Source organism: Bos mutus, chromosome 8 (genome assembly GCF_027580195.1).
Source record: "Bos mutus isolate GX-2022 chromosome 8, NWIPB_WYAK_1.1, whole genome shotgun sequence".
Classification (NCBI taxonomy): Eukaryota; Metazoa; Chordata; class Mammalia; order Artiodactyla; family Bovidae; genus Bos; species Bos mutus.
In genome coordinates, this window is record NC_091624.1 from 109,758,593 (window position 1) to 109,777,732 (window position 19,140).

The following is a 19,140-nucleotide window of genomic DNA, read 5'->3' on the forward strand; positions in this document are numbered from 1 at the left end:
TTGGGTCCCGAGACTAGGGGTTAACACGAGCTGCAGCCACAAGGACAGGGCCTTGGGGCCCACCCCAGGCCCTCCCCAGCTTCAGGTGGACAGCATTTACTCAGCCCCTGGGGTCCATTCCTTCCGGCACTGCTCCCAGGGCTCGGTGTGTCAGTATAGCACAGGATGCAGACACTGTGTGCTCAACACACCAGGAGGGTTTTCCACGACAAAGTATGCACTGGGTCTCCAGTGCAGCCCAAGGGGAGCTGTGTTTCACCAGATGCAGATCCTTTTTAAACCTGACAAAACATCCCTCACCTTACAGACTCAGAGCTCACGGTCAGATGCAAAGCAGCAAGCTGTGGATGGGCCACAGGCCCGTTAGCAGAGCTTCCCCCCTGAGGTCACCTGGCTCACCCCCATCTTGTAGGACCAGCTAGGCCTGCCCACGGAACTCTCCAAAGTTACTGTGTCGCCGCCTCCTGAGTCCCAAGACCTGGAGTCTTCGGGACGGCAGAAGCAGGACACACTCCCGGGGAGGCCCTGGAGTCAGACGAGCCTCCAAATGGATGTGCGCCTGGTGAACACGGTGCCCCTCACTGGGTGCCAGGGGGAGTCTCCCCAGCACTGCTGGAGATGACACGCCCATAAGTCACAGCTCCCCTCAGCTGAAGCCCATGTCCAGCACTGCGCCCCCCCGCCACCCCCTGCCACGGCCACTGAGAAGCAGCACACGGGGCCTCAGTCCCATCCAGGACTGGCCCGTGCTGACAGAGGGCCTCCCGCCACAGCCACTGAGACGCAGCACACGAGGCCTCAGTTCCATCCAGCACTGGCCCGTGCTGACAGAGGGCCCAGGCTGTGATGCAGTCCCTTCCCTGAGCGCTACCTGCAGGGCCCAGGCACGTCCGAATGCCAAGCGATTTGTGTTAAAAAACCGACACAGTACAGTGTGTGTTAAAACAGTCTAACCTTTGAAGCAGCACTTGAGCTCTTTCCACAGATTTGTTTAATTTCTAAGGTCCTTGTTAATATTGCAGAAGTATTTAGAAATAGTTGCTATTGCGTTTACCTTAATCTCAAGTGTACCTTCCATTAAAACCACGCAAGCTGGCTACAAATTCTCGATTCCTTTAACCATGCTGCTTGTTGATACAACCACTTCAAATGTAAGTTTTCTAAATTTGCCTTCTTGTGATTCAGTAATACAGATTTCAACAGGATTGCTTATCAAGGAATAAATGAAAGGGTAAAAAAAAAAAAAGCTTACCATCCATTCCTCACACACCTGTGTGCATATCATCAGAAGGCTTGGTATATCAGAACCAAAACAGGGTTTGTGCACCAGTGCCAAGAACATGGCAGTTACAATGTGAAGACTACAGCTATGAGCAGAGCTTCCTGAGAACAGGCTTGTGAAGACACTTCCAGGCTCCACACCCAGCAGCTGTGTCTGAGGGCTGGTCACACATTTTGGGAGGGGCCAGCCTTCCAAGGACTGAGACTTGTTCGTTCAAGAGCGAGCTCCTGCCAGCCCGACACCAAACCTCCCCTTCTTACCTCCTTCCTGCACTGGAGGCCTGGTCCTTCGAAATCTCACCAGACATTTTCAGGTCCTTTCCAGTGGCTGCTGTGGCTCCCGGATGCCACCTGCCTGCCTGTTCATTTTCACCCAGTACCTGGGTTCTTTCATAAATAAAAGCAGCTTCACCCAATTTAACAAAACCGTTACCCAAATCAGACTTAGCTAAGCTCACACCTGGAGCTTACAAACTGTCTTCCATACAACTTCTCAAGCACGTATAGAATGATCCAGCCAAGAAAAAAGTGGAAGCGGTGAAACCTCACCCAAGACCGTGCTCTCATCTGTGTCCACATGGACTCACCCCGTGTCGCCAGCGCAGAGCTTTCTGCTCCCTGGCACCTGCAGGTCCTGTGTATGCAGACAAGCCAGCTGACACCCCAACCCTGCCAAGCCCCTGCCCTCGTCCCTCCAGCGCCAAGACCTACCTGGTGTTCTCACACCTGGCAGTGGGTCCCACCGGGGTACAGGTGCTCCTGCCCCTCCCACGGGAAGCCTTGTCAGCCCGCTGTGCGCTCACCACCCTCGTCACCCACGACCAGCATCCCTACCCCCGAGGCCACGTTGTGCCCCTCTCCCCCCGGCTGGGGTATTTCTGCCCGGACACTGACCAGGACAGCATGAGGCTGCCCAGGATCACATAAACACATGTGCTCAACAACCATGACACCAACTCATGACATGTACCAGCATCTGATGCTCGTGCCCAGCAGTCCCAGGAGCACACGTGTGCTCAGTCGTCGAGTGAACAGCACGAGAGCAACAAAATAAGGTGTCCTGGGCGTGTCAGGACCAGGTTCACTCCCAAGACGCCACGGATATGGCTCCACAGACTGTGTGTCTCCCTCCCCGGAGGCAGTTTGCAAACCTCTGTGCTTGTTCCCAGAAACACAGTCTGCAGGTGACTTACCTGTCTCCTTTGAGGTGTGTGGTCCCTGCACCCACACGCGTGCTGCTGCACACACCCTGCTGTCAGCCTGGGGTCTGCCGGGTCCCCACGACTCCTGCTTGCCAAGGACAGCACGGCCTCGCAGCCCGAGAGACGCGGGACACCCCGGGAGGCTGCACGCTACACGACACACAGCGGCCGTGACCCCGGGGCACGCTGACCGAGGGAATCAAAGGCCAAACCACACGTTGTCATAGAGATTTTAATAGGTTTTCTGATTGACTCATCACAGTCACCATTTGTACTGTAATGATATGCAGCTTTACTACACTAGTATAAATAAACAGATAAATACAGCTCTAGGCAACATCGCAGATGAACAAACTAGGCATTCATGAGTCAGAACTGAACACAGTTATTAAGGAGAAGAGATGCTGACACCCTGCCCATTCTCATCATACCTTCTCAGAAAAGGCACTCCAATGAGGCTCCACCTGCGCTCCACTGGGCCGGGCACTTCCACCGCATGGTCTCCAGCTCCCCTCGTCGGGCTGACACGCAGACACCCCACATACCAAAAGGAAAAGTGGAATGGAGTGACAGACACAACCACAAGCGTGCTGGAGGCACAGCCCGCCCCCTGCATCTCAGCAGGAAGGGCACACACTGAGGAGAGAATTGGCATCCGCCCGAGATGTCAGTGTGAAGCAGGACCCAAAATCGGAAAGGAAACGAGGGAGACAAAACACGCCACGTGTGACGCCACGTGCGACGCGGTGCGGCCACGGAGCCCGCACGCTCACTGGGCCTCGGGCAAACGCACGGACGAGAGGTTGAGAGGAGACCAGCTGACCTTGGTTCAGGAAGGGGTGTCTCCACACGCTGGGAAGCAAGTGCGGAGGTGGCCGGAAGGGGGAAACAGGACACAACACTAACTGCAGGCAGAGCAGAGCTCAGGTGTCGTGGAATTCCTAACATCTGCTCACCTCTCAGTGGTCGTTCTCATATGGCTTCGAGATCTTATAAATCCTCAGCATCATAAAATCTTCTGTGATCTCCCAGACCTTACAGGTTTATTAAGAATCAAGAGGTGAACAATCACTTCCAAAATATAAAAACAGCTCATTGCAAGATGTGTTTCAGAAAAATGTCTGTCTCTAAAAATTCATTTTGCCTCCCAAGATGCATAATCCAGAATTTTCAGGCCAGTGCTTCAAGTGAACTGCCTTTGCTGATGTGAACTGAGACCATGATCAAGACAGGTATTTTCCAAAACCCCAAATTCCAAACACATGCGGTACATTTTCAGCCCACTGTGCAAGAAAGTGCAGCGTGGATTCAAAATGTCACTGGACACCTGGACGTGACCTCCACGAAGGTTCACAAGTTCTGTTCAGATCAACATTTTAACTGCTACCTCTGCCATTCTATTGTTTTCTTTTCTGTTTAAGGTTAACATTATTTAACTTTTAATCTGCGAAACGATACATAGTGTTTCAGCTTCCAGTTAATGAGTCAAAATGGACAAGCTGGAAACACAACCCAGAGGATGGCAGTGAGAGATGAGAAAAGGTTTCCATACACGTGTGATCACAAAGAAACAACCACACCACATCTTAGACCCTCGTTCCCACTGTAAACTTTTTTTGTTCATATCTCCATATTTCTAAGTCTGAGTTAGTCTATAAAAATCACATTAAAAAGGTAAAAGTATTTAAGTGTGATATTAACTGATCTGTATTTTATAAATTTTAATCCATAAAAATATAAATAAGAATGGTAAATTTTTAAGAAAGAAATATACATTTAGTGCAAGTTATGAATTACATTTCTTCTTCAGTGTCAGCAGTAAAATACCTTAAGGAAAGGGGAAAAAAAAAAACAAACAGACTGATCTAATTTCAAGAAAAAGAAAATTTCCAGTGTTTAAACATGCAACTCATAGCAGGTGCAGCTCGACACAACACTTCCTTCTTGTCACTATCAAAGCAGCATCATTTCCTTACGCTCAATGGTACTTGTGTTATAGGAGTTTTAGAAACAGAAAAATCTGCGTTAAGACCAGTTCACATTATCCATCAAGTCAGAGAGGGTGAGAAAAGCAAGAAGAACACTGTCCATCCTTATCAGTCAAGTCCCCTGTGGTGGATGCTGAACCCCTACCCCCGCAGAGCTTCCGCGGCGCCTCGGCCCGGGTTGTGGTACCGGGCTTGCCCCAAGCACCTCGTGTGGGACACAGCACCCACTCCCCTCCCTGTGACGAGACCCCGGTACGACCACGCACATCTCAATATGAGAAAGGACTGCTCCCCACGTGCACACCACTCTCAGAGGCTTGGTGACAGCTCGCAGGGGAGGGGAGAGGAGAGGAAGAAGCTCGTCCGGAATGTAGAAAGGTAATGCTTTACCTGTACAGTTCAGGAGTTAAACACAACAGTTTTGATTTAAAAAACAAAAACAAACAAAAAAAAAAGGGCAAGACCTTACAGTCTTAGAGATGGCTCAATTCAGAGGGATCCCTTCTGACAGGGGGCCTGCCGGCCTCTCTGCAGGGCCAGAGAGGACGGGGTCCGGTCAGGGCCGCCTCCAGCGCTGAGCGCACGGCTGGGACGGCCCCACGCGGCTCGCCGGCGCCGGCGGGGAGGCCCGGCCGCCTCCACCGCCCCTCCCCGCACCACCGCAGCAGCCGCAGGAGCCCGCCGCCGCCGGTCCTGCTGCCTCCGGGTCAGAGCGAGCTGCTGCTGAGCAGGCAGGCCTCCTCCCCGGCCTCCTCCCCGTCCTCCGCCGCGGAGCTCAGTTGAACATGATGGAGGCGGGGTCTTGGTTTGCCGTCTGGGCCATATGACGGAGGATGTCTTTTTTTGTGATGATACCAAGGAGGCGTCTGAAAAGGACAAGCAGAAGGTTGCCGTTAAAAGGAAGGGAAAGGAGAAGTTAAACCCACAGCTAAATCCTTTCGGCTGACAGAAGGAGAGCAAAGCAATCAGCCCGAGTCTGTATTTTCAAACAGTATCTTGGTCAAGTAACTCAACATCCAGCAGCCATGCTCGGAGGTATCGAGCATGACGCCCCTAACCGCTCAGCGTCCCTGCCCTGAGACTGAGAACCGGACTGCGGAGGCAGAGCCTCTGAGTCACGTGAGCCAGCGCGTGAGAGAGCAGAATGCAGAACAAGAAGGGGCGCTGAGCCCGCCTGAGGAGAACAGCTCCTTCCCACCAGGCTGAGAGAGAAGAAAACATAATGACCAAGTCCCCTTTAGAGTGCACTTTTCTTTAAAGCCAAAATTAACTGTCTTTAAAAAAACTGACTTAAAGAGTGCCCAGCTGTATGCCGAATCTTCATGAAAGCACATACAATTCAGGTAAAATGCACTTAAAATGGTCAACACAGAATTTCAATCCCAAACTTCAGAACCCAAAGAATAAATCTCTAGGATGACCCGAGTTTCTACTACAGTCATCAATGTCTTCCTTTTCTGATTTTAGTCAAAAAAGGTACAGTGCTTTTATGAAAGTCTGAGTTGTTAACGCTTACATTAAAAGATAGGTGAAAAAAAAAAATCAAGAAGCAGTCCTAGAAGATTATTACAGACGAAGCAGAAAGCAGAAGGGATGAGTAGTTACTTATTTTTCTGGCCAGTGGTTTCTTCAAAAAGGATGCATGGAGATCAGTGCTAGATTGAAGTCTACAGGGACAGGCCTCATGGAGGGGTGACAACCAGGCAAAAGAGCCCAGCGTGAGACTGCCAGAGCCAGACAACTTATCAGAGAACTCGAAATCCTCTTTAGTCACGACTCCACTGGGACCCATGGCCACACGTGACCCTCAGCTGCTGCTCACACTCTAGAAACAGCCTACAGAGGGTGCTGGAGCCCAGGCCCCAGGATATGAGGGTGTATGGGGCGGGCGGGCTGCTGAGCTGGGTAACACCACGTGTGCACACGTGGGCTGACTCCCCACGACACAGCCAAGACCAGGGAAGAAAGACAGGGACGGGCTTGGGGGAGCTCCTGGGTGGAGTGGGGGTATCTGCTGTAGGATTGTACAGACCACACTGCCTACAGTCCTAAAGCCAAGGAGAGGCTCTGGTGGCCAGGAGGTGGGCCTGCTGCTTCCCAGGGCAGGGTGTGCACACACCCCCATGTGAGGAGGAGGAAAGGTCTAACAAAGCTGACGGGGGAGGCAAGGGCACGGAGCCACCCCCCGCCCGGTCTGGGGAGCAGCCGCGTGATCACCAGGGGCTCGGCGCGCCGCGTCAGCTCCTCCAGGTGTGCTACCATGTTCTTCTTGGTGATGATCCCCAAGAGGCTCCTGCAACAGACCACGTGATGCTAATGACTGCGGGGGACTTGGGCAGGGGTCCTACCATCATGATACAGAGGGCTAGAAAGAGCTAAAACGTGATGGGCTTCAGAAAAATACACACAGAAGTGCTCTGAAACCCCAGGTACCACTGCATTACCTCTACTGGCTTTTGCATGTGACGCAATCCTACTTTAAATACTGGTAGGTAGCTGTCCTTCTTAAATTAAAAATCAAGATTATAAAAGCTCAAAATGAAAATGACTGAAAAAAAAGTACAAAGAAACACCATCAATATAGAGCTGCACAACTCTGAACTACAGCTTCAAGTTCTCTCCACAGAGGAAAGTGCTTCTCATTCCTCAAGGGCCAGCCCCCGGCCCTCCTCACTGCATCCACCTTTATAATGGAAGTCAATGAATTCAGGGGGTATACACAAAGGATGTTGAGAACCTTAAAAAGCTTTCATCTTTAAATTCTGGAAGCCCCTCCAGCACACTCCGCAGGGTGATTGGACACCCTGCCATCTGGCTAGGTCAGTTCTGTGTCGCACTGCCTCAGACCACCCCGGCTTCCTGAAGAACGAACTTCAGCAGGGGACCTGCTCAGTCAAGGGCTCTGGGCCCCCGGGAGGCTGCTTATACAGCGGTCAGTCACGGGGCAGGGAAGGCCCCCGGGGAGGGATGGGCAGGAAGCAGGCAGGGAAGCGCCTGGGAGAGGCAAAAACCGCTTCTTTGCAAATGTCTTCTCATCTTTTACAACAATGCACTTATCCTTAAGAACAAAGACAAGCTGAACAATTCTCAGAGCGTGGGAGCACCTCTCCCTCCAATAGCTCAGAACATGCCCCACATAAAATAAGCACCCACTCAGTTCTAAGAGAAACAATCACCAGTTCACCTGCATATATAGTTGGAATCAAGAAAACTGAGCATCTTGACATTAAGTAAAAGAACCCCAGTTTAATTCTTACTCGTTCTTCTCTACCTGATTACATACAATGATTAATTTCAGTTAGTAAGTTATTAAGCTCTGCCAAACCTCAAGGTACGTACGCAATGAGGTCAGTCATGAATTTATTAAGGACATAATGGCAAACTTATACATTTATAAAGTAATCTTTGTATTTACAAAGTAACAGCCATAAAGGGAGGAAATACATATGTTTCCTCTCTTTAGTTACTGGAGAAAAGCGATTTCAGAGTAATAAGGACAAACTCAGTACCGCTTTATTAATTTCAGAAGTCTGGGGAAAATCAATGCAAAATCTGACTCCCGTAAAAGATGATTTTGTTCCTTGAGGCGCACAACTCTGTAAGAGCAATAACAGCTCGACCAGCACCCTGCCCCAAGGTATCTGTGTCCAGAAACACCAGGCCCAGGAGCCCCTCTGCCCCCCGGCTTCCTCCCCCAAAGGTGCACGTTTGGAAAACCATGTTTACTGTCCGCCCCGTGTGCGAAGCTCCACAGTAAAGAAACCTCTACAGCATCTGATCCAACACTTTCCTGACCCACACGGCCACAGAACTCGTTCTGAGCAGTTCCTGTGAACTTCCTGCTGGTTCCACCAAAGCTGTAGGATTCTGAGAGATTCTGCTTATCAGAACACGAAACGTGGGCAAGACCCTCCCCCCAACCTCATTTTCTCCTTTCATATGCACGTCTGGATTCCTCAAGTCTTCTTCCCCCAAACACACAGCTGTTTTCCACCTCTAAGGACTCAGTAAGAAACCCTAACATGTTGACCACTAGACTCGCCACTAAATGCAGAAGATACGCGCTCTCTTCTTATATCAACCTATTTTCCTTAAAGGACAAAAATAAAGGAAATGTAATCACGGCACCTCCCACCCCAAGCTCTCTTGTGAAAAGGCAGGCTCAAGCGAGAACCTGAGCTGTCCACCCTGACCAGCGCCCTCCACTCACTCCTCTCTAGCGCCTGTGCCGCTCAACAACCTGGCACTATCAGCACAGTGCACGGTGGTAACGAACGCCAGGGCCTGGGACGTGCTTCACCAGGACTGCGCAAGGACACGCCCACTGTCACGACTGGGGAGGACCAGCCACGGGGGGCACAGAGAGCAGCACGGAGCAGGTCAGAGTTGAGGATGACCCGGCCTGGCTTCCAACTGAGCCGTGCATTACTAAAGGGACCCCCACCCGTAAAGCTTTCGAAAAGGTACTCCATTTAGCATCTATTTATTAAGCTTTTAAACAATGATGCTTGGTACCATTATTCTTTAAACAACCCTAAACAAAAGAAAACAGCTATTCTGCTGACATACATCTCTTCTCCCATCAGTATCTGTGATATCTGATCATCCAACGCCCTGCCCATCACTGAAGATAAGCCTGAGGGTAAAACCGCCTTGCACACCAGTTATAAACCTGGAGGCTCACACCAAATAGACTTGTTTGGTCGATCACCATTTATCTCTCATTAGTTGTAAAATAATGTAACGTAAAATCCAGATTTCTGATGACATATCAGTAACTACAAGATACGCCCCACATAAACAAACCCAGGTTTACACTGTCCCCTGACAGCCAACATGCAGTTCACCCCAGTTCCCAACCTTCCTGTCCCAGCCTTTCTGGAGCCACTGCTACTCTCAACCCCAGTCCAGCTGATGCCCATTAACTGGAGGAAACCACAAAGTGGGAGGATTTCCCCCTACTTTCTCATTTCCCTATGGTTACACTAAAATAAATGGAACAAAAATAATCCTTAGAAAACCTCAAAAAGTCTCATTTTAGGGAAGGGATGTAAGAGGAAAGCTGTGAGAATCTGCTTTTCTCCCCCACAGGGAGTTGGAGAGGAGAAAAACCTTAATTTGAAGTAACTAATCATGAACATGAAAAGTACAATCAACTAATATTTGCAAAAAACCAACCATGTGCAAAATTTAGTGCCAAATAGCCTAGGAGGCCAAACCACATGCCTGCAGCTACATAAGCTCATGGTCTGGTGCCATGACTCCTCAAGTATGAGGCACATAAACCAACCTTAGCAGTCCACTCAGTCATATTTGACAACTAGTTACTAAGTCAAAATGAGTCAACTCAGTCATCGTATATATACATGCACAAACATGGCTTTGCAAACATGGGATGCTGGTTTAAAAACTAAAATTCAAACATTCAAATGCAGCAATATCACTATGTGATAAACAACAGAAACTGTAAGTGTCATCATGTCACACATGGGACCAAGAGATTCTTTATACTGAAAACAGACACTTGAGCACTTTAACATTGAAGGTAAATTATTTTATAGGATAATGTGAAAATATCTATTAAATTTTCAATGCATTAACTTTCAAATTTTTCACTTTTAGGACTTTATTCTTCAGATCAGTTTTGTTCAGTCACTCAGTCGTGTTGATTCTTTGCGACTCCATGGACTACAACATGCCAGGCTTCCCTGTCCATCACCAACTCCCGGAGCTTGCTCATGCCCATCAAGTCGGTGATGCCATCCAACCATCTCATCAACTGTCATGCCCTTCTCCTCCTGCCCTCAATCTTTCCCAGCATCAGGGTCTTTTCCAGTGAGTCAGTTCTTCATATCAGGAGGCCAAAGTATTTGAGCTTCAGCTTCAGCATCAGTCCTTCCAATGAATATTCAGGACTGATTTCCTTTAGGATGGACTGGTTGGATCTCCTTGCAGTCCAAGGGACTCTCAAGAGTCTTCTCCAACACCACAGTTCAAAAGCATCAATTCTTCGGCGCTCAGACTTCTTTATAATCCAACTCTCACATCCATGCACGACTACTGGAAAAACCATAGCTTTGACTAGACAGACCTTTGTTGGCAAAGTAATGTCTCTGCTTTTTAATATGCTGTCTAGGTTGGTCATAGCTTTTCTTCCAAGGAGCAAGCTTCTTTTAATTTCATGGCTGCAGTCACCATCTGCAGTGATTTTGGAGTCCAAGAAAATAAAGTCTATCACTATTTCCATTGTTTCCCCATCTATTTGCCATGAACTGATGGGACCAGATGCCATGATCTTAGTTTTTTTAATGCTGAGTTTTAAGCCAGCTTTTTCACTCTCCTCTCACTTTCATCAAGAGGCTCTTTAGTTCTTCGCCATAAGGGTGGTGTTATCTGCATATCTGAGGTTATTGATATTTCTCTCAGCTATTTCTCCCTGCATATTCTTCAGATATGCATATGTAAATCAGTACATACGAATGTTCACTGAATATTCTTTGTAACAGTATAATTCAAGAGAATGGATACAGTCAACTAGAAGGCAGGACAATGAACTGATCATAACCCTTGGCAAAGCTGTAAGCTCTCGGCATCCTGCCCACCATCATTTGCTCACTGTTACCACACTGACTACTACCTATTTCCTGTTCTCCCCTTTCGTGAGCAGTATTATTGTGGTTGTTTTGTTATTTCTCATCAATGCAGTCTGAGGGCATTTGAACCAGAAAACTTGCCCTTTGGTTTCCAGAACGGTGAACATTCCTTCAAGGCTAAAGACACTGTGGACTGTGAACATCAAGCCAGGTGCAGTGGCTGAGGAAGACCATGGAGCTCTTTCATAAGAAGGATAAGGGTTACGATGTGGCCGGAAGAGTGTGCACAGATGAGTATTTTAGTAGCCCAAGGAGTCTAGACTACCCGATGTCAATTCTCAGCCTTTCTATTATTAGCATACTCTGAGAGTTTTAAATATTAAATTATGCGACGACGCTGGCATCTGGAGGCCACGCAGCACCATTCTGGGGGGGCGATATGTATGCAGAAGTTGCAGGGTAGATCTCTGTGGAGAACTCCTCAGAGGAAGAGCCGACAGAGACGGCACCGGTAAGCCTGAAACGCCCTGAGCTGACCAGCCGTCCTGCAAGCTCAGAGCAACCACAGAGAGCCAAGGAAGCCCCGGGACTCTGTTCTGGACACCCTGAACCCACCACCACTCCCAGCAACTACCTTGCTGGGCTCGGCAAGAGTACCTGGACTCTATCATATAATAAAAAGAAAACGCTTATCTTGGGAAAAAACAAAAAGAGAACTCCCTGCCTTGATCAAGAGCTCATCCCTCCATCGACTCCTCCCTGCTTCCTGGAGTTACCTTCAGTGGCTAGCACAGTGCAAATGCTAGCCGTGAGTCACACTCTCTAGCTTCTATTTGTATTCCAGACCCTTACGGGCTAACACATTGTCCAAGAAATCACGGCACTTCCCTGGTGGTCCAGTGTTGAAGACTCTACTGCCAGTGCAGGGGCATGGGTCCCGTCCCTGGTTGGGAACTGAGATCTCACATACCACACGGTATGGCCAAAAACAAACGAAAAAAGAAATCACCAAGAAAGAGACAGACTCTACTGGTCAACAATCACATCAAACAGCAAGAGGCAGGACTTCTGAGCTGGGAGGCTACTGTTCCCTGGACTACCTGTGCTGACCACGGGCCTGGGCACAGCTTCCCACATAGATGACCACCTCCATCCAGAGGGGCCGCAGGAGGGCTGCAGCCAGAGGTGCCCACCTCCTGCCGTCCCCTAGAGAGGGCCTGCCTGTCCTGTCTGCACAGGACGGCTGTGGGGCCGCCGGGGCCTCCCGTGCGCAGGCCTCCAGCAGGCTCACATGGTGTGGGCCAACCGCCCCTCCCACTCCCCCCAGCCTCACTGTCCTCAGCCTTCAGGTGCGGGCTCTGAGCACAAAGAGCAGCGTGGTAGGAACCAGGGGGCCGGAGAGAAAGGGCGGCAGGGAGGCACGCTGCAGGCCCGGGAGCAGGGAGCAGCGCCAGGCAGCAGGCTGGCGTCAGGGCCAGAGGCGCAGTGTCTCCCTGCTCCCCAACTCCCATCAGACCATACTTCCCCAAACCCCCACGTGGAGAAACACGGCCAGGTTATGTGCAAAGGGCAGAAAACCAATGTGTGCATTTTAAATACATAAGTGTTTATCTGCCAGACTGTATCCACAGGATTTGCAGATGGAGACTGTAGGAAAATGGAAACAGAGCATTTGCAAAAGGCTTTCAGCTAATCCACCAACTTTGTCTAATTATACACAATTTCCCTCACCACACAATTAATCAAACAGTAAACAGCCAGCTATTCAGAAAGTTGTTACTGTCCTAGAGACAGACACTCTGACCATGAAATATCTACAAGAACAGGCCGCTGCAGTGCTCCATGCAGTGGGGTCCACTGCTCTCCAAGAGTGACCCGTCAGCTTGGAGGCCCCCCCAGTCCCTTTGCAACCCCCTAGGACACATCACCTCCCTGCAGCCCTGAAGCGCTCCTGGTTCAGCAGAGACCTGGCAGTCAACACTTTGCCCACCCTTGGTAAGTGGGACTCTGAGGGGCTAATCCTGAACGGCAGACCTCCCCCGGGGGCCCCCCACCTGACCCCAAGGGCCCCGCACCTGAGGGGGACACACCCACCCGTTGTGCGTGACGAGGCACTGCCGCAGGCCCAGCTTCCGGAAGATGTCCACCACGATCTCCATGGGTGTGTGGTCTGTCACCGTGAACGGGCTCATGTCCAGGATGCTGCGGAGCTTCAGCGGCCGGGGGCTCTCGGCCGGCAGGGACGGGGTGTGCTGCGCAAAGCACACACGCGAGCTGCCCACAATCCCCTCCTGCTTTTTCCGGGCACTTTCTGCAGAGACAGAGAAGACCACCCATTACACACTGACAGGGCTCCTTCTGTTTTAATGGCGACCTGCTTATTCACAGACTTAAAACGATAAACAAACATATCCTTTTGACCTCTTCATTTTTTCCTCTCTTCCTAACCAAGAAAAAAACCCACTGAAAAGCTATTTCATGATCTCCTGTACTCAAAAGAATCAGAATCCACTAATAACAAATCGTCTTTGTGCAAATAAAATATTTTTGGTGTAGTCATTAGCATGGCATGATTTTTGTTGCTGCTGTCTAACACTGACGGACCAGGAAGCGTGCTGGGACCATGGGACCTGACACCTGCACAAGCAATGGGACAGCCCTCACTAAGGGAGCCTCCCCACCAGGGCCCGCCTGCGCCAGATCCACAGAGAACTCCAGCCTCCTGACAGGACTGCACTGTCTGTCCTCTGCTGTGAACCAGCTAGTTCGTTCTGACATTCAAGCTTAATGTTCCCAGTGAGCCGTGAGGTGGGGTGAAACTATTCATACAGTCACGTTCCTGAAGGACACCGGCCAACTTTCATGGCTTATCTGTGAAGGCCGTGAAATCCTGCTCCTGGGGCCCCGCTGCCGGTGCTCCGGCCTTGTGTCTGCTTCCTCTGCCACCTCTCAATGTGCGAGACAGGACGTGGCCAGGAGGCAGAGCACTGCCGAGGAAGAACGCAGGCCACGGGGCGGGAGGAGGAAACCCACAAAAGGGAGAGCATACACAGGGAAAATGAAAACGCTCGTGTTCCTGCTGCTGAGTCAGTGTGAATTCAAAACTGCATACACATTTGGTATCTGTCATACTGAACATTATTTTGCACAGAAATTTTGCTACAAAAACATCTAAACAAACATACTAAGCATCAGTCCTGCATGAAGAGTGAGCACAGCTCGTAGACACAAGCTGCAACCCTTTCCACTCTTTCCGATCACTAAGGCCCGGCTTCACCGTGCGGTAACGCCCAGTGGGGTTCTAACACTGGGACTCCCGAGCACACTTCGAAAGCATGAGGAAGACAGGGGAGAAGAAAGCCCCTCAGCAACTGACATAAATGACTTCTGAAAACTGCTTGTTGAGCTGTTGTCAGCCCAAGGAAGCATCAGGTTACTGGCCCACCATGAATGACAGTCATTTGAGTGCTTTTAGAAAGCTAACCCCAATGGTCAACCTGAAACCTTAACTGAGCACATATTATACCATCAGTGCAACAAGCAGAAAGACTGCTTAAATATACATCCAACGATAAAACAATCCCAGAAGAGTCTAGAAAAACGCTATTGATGACTGTAACTCATTTACTTTTTTCCTGGAACTATGGGCCTTTACACCTGCACAAGCAAGGAGACAGCCCTTACTACGGGACAGAGGCACATGCCTAGGGAGTCCATCTGGGACTCTAATGTGTTGTCTGAAGAACACCACTTTTATATGAAGGCCGGCATTACTGACACAAGGACATTTACTGAACACGTACTAAGTGCCAGGACATCTCCTAGATTTGGTTTTTGGAAAAAAATAAATTGTTTTTGAATGTCATTCAAAGGCCTTTGAAGCAGAAATCATCATCTGAGTTTTGACATGATTCACTTTTTTTTAAGGAGTGCATGCAGATGAAGAGTTATACTTCTAGGAGAAGGGCTTACTTGTATTAATTTAGGAAACAAACAGGTCTCTATATTCACCGCATGGTGTTTCAACTACCTGAGCAGGTACAAGGCTCATTTTAACTCCTACAAAGAGATACACGAGAGACTGGTCCAGGGACCAGCGTTTGGATTCCTGAGTAAGCACCCTTTCACAGTCTGGGGTTGGTAACCCTGCTGTGGGGAGAGCCTGAGCAGGGTCTCCCCCAGGTGCGCTAAAGCTTTACTCGGCACAGAAGCTCCTGAGGGGGCAGGAGAGCCATGCGGCGAGGGGGAAGCCTGCCCCTGTGCCCCACCTTTCTGACCCTGGTCACTCTGTCCACGGCATTCAAGTTCTCACACATGAACAGTCTCCCTGTAAAACCCACAGTTCCTAGTACACAAACGGAAAGGAGCAGGTCTACTTTTACACCCTAAGGTGGAAAACAGAAAAGACAATTCCATTCACACTATGCTGCTGCTGCTGCTGCTAAGTCACTTCAGTCGTGTCTGACTCTGTGCGACCCCATAGACGGCAGCCCACCAGGCTCCCCCGTCCCTGGGATTCTCCAGGCAAGAACACTGGAGTGGGTTGCCATTTCCTCCTCCAATGCATGAAAGTGAAAACAGTTTGCTTTTTATTTACTTCTTTATTAGTATTTTGGTCACACCACAGGGTATGTGGGATCTAGTTCCCTGACCAGGGACCGAACCCGGGCCCCCTGAATTGGCAGCATGCAGTCTTAACCACTGGGCCACCAGAGAAGTCCTGTGCTTCATTTTAAAGAAACACACAACATCATGCCTAACTAATACATCTGGACCCAGAAAGGCAGGAGGCGTGTCTCTCCATTTGGACTAGACATAGACTTAAAAAAAGTTTTAATGAAAATAACATAAAAATGGGGAATTTATAAACAAATCTGGGGAAAAGTGGTCTTTTGAATCTTGAGTTTTCCCATCTCCAGACACAAGACAGCTCATGACTGACTTCAGCATTCTTTCTTGCTAATATCTTTTCAGAAGTACCTTATGTAAATATATATAGACAATATATTATATCTTATATAAATATATTAAACTACATACTATATCTTACATAAATATAAACTACATACTATGGTTTATATAAATATACATAAACTACATATTATATCATATATAATATGTTGTTTACTCTTTATAAAAACCTAGTGCACAGGTCTATGTTTCCCATTCAAAAACTAAAACTTCAGCAAAATATATGTGCATGAATATTTAAGGTATGGTACAACAGACCACAATGTAACCAAGCTTTCTGACAACAGGGTTTGATAACTCACCCAACCTAAGGCCCCTCGAGTCCCTGAAACTGTCATGCCAATATTTTATTTCCCAAGACAGTAATAAAAAATATTTTAAAATATATCCACAGAATCAATGGGAGTACAAATAATTCTTAACTTTACCACCGTCTTATCTTTTAAAAACCTGGGCTTTTTCCTTTAAATTTCTAACACCAAAATTCTGACCCTTTTATTCTTCATTTACTATTACAGCTTACAGTGTAAAAAAGTAAAGAAGGAAGCTCTTCTCTGGTGGCACGTCAGCCGTGGTGGCGGCCCGGAGGTGGACGCACCTGTGCGTAGCCCTGATGCCACACACATTGGAACCCGCACTCCGTGGCCTCCAGCAGAGCTCGCAGCGCCAGGACCGCTGGGCTGTGGAGGCCTCCAGGCTCTATCTCCGCAGCTGAACTGGCTGATCTGAAGACTTGCTCTCCTGTCTCTGCGTGAATAGCTTTTGTAGCTGACAGCTTCCAGTCTGACTTGAAAAATACTGCTCATCCCACCATCCAGCCTTCCCTCGTAAATGGTGCAAGAACTCAAATACTTTACAACCCTTCTGCAGCAGCCAGAGAGGTCAGCTGGAGGGAGGCGCCAGGTTCACAGGAATGACCTTTGGGGACAGGCTGAATGGTCTGCGTGTTCAGCTCCAAGTCCTCTATTGAACACTGGGAGTGAGTATCAAAGCAACAGCTGGACGAAAATACCCTCTGTCACCTCTGGGGTTTTGGGAAGAGCAGTCAGACTGTAGAAAAGGAGTCAGATTATGCAGAAGTCTTACCAGCCTCATCAATACTGCAGGACTACAAGGAAAGGGGATAAATACATTTTGGAAGAACAAAATTGGCTTCCTCCTCAGAAATGGTTTATCTCCAAAAAATAACACAGATGGCTAATAAACTACCAATACATTTTCAAGAATGTCAGCACAGAATACAGAAGGACTTCCTTTTTTATCCTGGCACTTAACCAATAATAAAATCTCAATTATCTTTTTCACTTGAAACTATACATTACAAATTAGTAGTATAAATCTAAATTCCAAAATCAAAAAAAGCAACACCCTGTGGATTGGATATGAAACAGACCAAAGATGATGGGATTTTCAATAACTTGCATTCAAAATGAGAATGTATTTAGCTGAATACCTCAACACTTACTAAAGCCTCATAGTGCTAGTTCATGTTATTATGAAAGCTGTCAACAAAACTTTTCTGGTCAAGTAGAGTCTGACTCTACTTGAAATAATACCAAATCAAAAGTTCAAATAATATTTAGGTGGGAAACAACCCAGGGAAGCATAAATGCCTTTCCTAAAAAAATCCTAAGAGATTAAGAGATACACAATATACCACTTGCCCCCACAAACTCAACAGATTATATTTTCCAGTTTCCCTTTCTTTCAGAAATCTATTATATATTTATATCTGGCCACCTAGGTACCCAGATACCGACAGCCAGTCAGAGATGGGCGTGTGTCTGTGTGTGTGGGTTTCTTTAAAAGGGTACCTATGGCAATGGTCAGGTCTCTCCTGAGGGCAAAGCCCACGAGTCTCTGCGACTCCCTGGACATGATGACAGGAAAACCGTTGTAGCTGGTCTCATTGATCATGTTCTCTATGTCGTCCACCGTCATGTTGTCCTGGGTCAGCACGGCCAGCGGGGGGTCGCTCCTCCGAGGTCTCATGACATCGGCAGCCAGGGTGGTGTGGGTGAACTCTTCTTTGGCATCCAGGAAGGGGTACCCATTCAGCCGGATGTGGGCTTCATAGATGCCTTCCCTCCCGAAGGCGTCGCCCACCCATTTGCTGGTCATCACGGCAGCCATGAGGGGCACGATGTACTCCAGGCCTCCCGTGAGCTCAAAGACGATAACCACCAGGGACACGGTCATCCTCGTCACACCGCCTGAAAAACAGGAAGGGCCCGCGTCAGGGAGCACAGGCCCCACCAACCCACGGCGGCAGAACTGCTCCACGAGGCGGGTGAGCCCAAACTATGAACACAACTTAGTGAAGAGAACCAGGACTATTGCGGTAAGATCCCGAGAAACGCACACCTTCTTTATAACATTTCAAACCTGGTATACTTCAGATAAAAAAAAAAACCACAGCTGACCAGCTAAAACGGTCTGCTGTTTTGGTTTATAGCGACATAATCTCACCCCTATGAAAGCTGATGGTTAATTCTTAAAACAGTTTAGTGAAGCATATCATAGCTAACTTATTTACCACCCACTTACAAATTAAACTCCTGTGGGTAGAATATTAAATTAATGCATCTGTCCTCTAAATCTCTTCAAGATGAGTGAAAACGTTTGGACACCTTGTGAGTTCTGTTAATACTGTAATACCCCCTTAGAAAGCCCTTCTGAACCATTCTCCGTGTCCACAAGACCACCACAGGGACCCACCCTTCCCTGACCCAGGCCTCTCCACCCACTGAGCTGTCTGCCCCCCATCTCCAGCTACTCATACCTTATCTTATTACAGTCCTGCTTGACTCATTTCCAACTGTGAAGACCTCAGGTGACCCCTTAGTGCAGAAACCACCACACACTCAAAACTAAACTCCTCCTCTTCTCCAAAGAGCTCACCATGCAACCTCCCTGATGCCAACACCAGGCACCACGTCGCTCCTGACAACCGAGTGGCCACTCCTGATTCATCCCTTTACTCGGGCACCAAGACTCTCAATTCGTCCACTCAGATTTGCTCTGCAAATCTCTGTGCAGGGGTCCTTTTCACAGTATCTTCACTCCTACCAGCCTAGTCAGCCCTCAGGACTCTGTTCCTCAACC

The 19,140-nt window shown here is 48.7% G+C and overlaps 1 protein-coding gene across 5 annotated transcripts in view; it reads right to left on the reverse strand.

Moving 5' to 3' along the window:
• Positions 1-2,701: 2,701 nt before the first annotated feature.
• CLCN3 (chloride voltage-gated channel 3) overlaps positions 2,702-19,140 on the reverse strand; it is an 89,004-nt gene continuing 72,565 nt past the window's right edge. For 3 of the 5 annotated variants that reach the window (XM_070376043.1, XM_070376044.1, XM_070376045.1), the window contains 4 exons: positions 17,850-18,248; positions 13,159-13,375; positions 6,689-6,764; positions 2,702-5,337 (listed from right to left, as the gene is read on the reverse strand). In XM_070376043.1, coding sequence (XP_070232144.1) covers positions 5,179-5,337; positions 6,689-6,764; positions 13,159-13,375; positions 17,850-18,248 — 851 coding nt within the window. In that variant the 3' untranslated portion in view covers positions 2,702-5,178. The remainder of the gene's footprint in view (positions 5,338-6,688; positions 6,765-13,158; positions 13,376-17,849; positions 18,249-19,140) is intronic. The other 2 variants (XM_005892560.3, XM_005892561.3) reach the window with 1 other exon arrangement.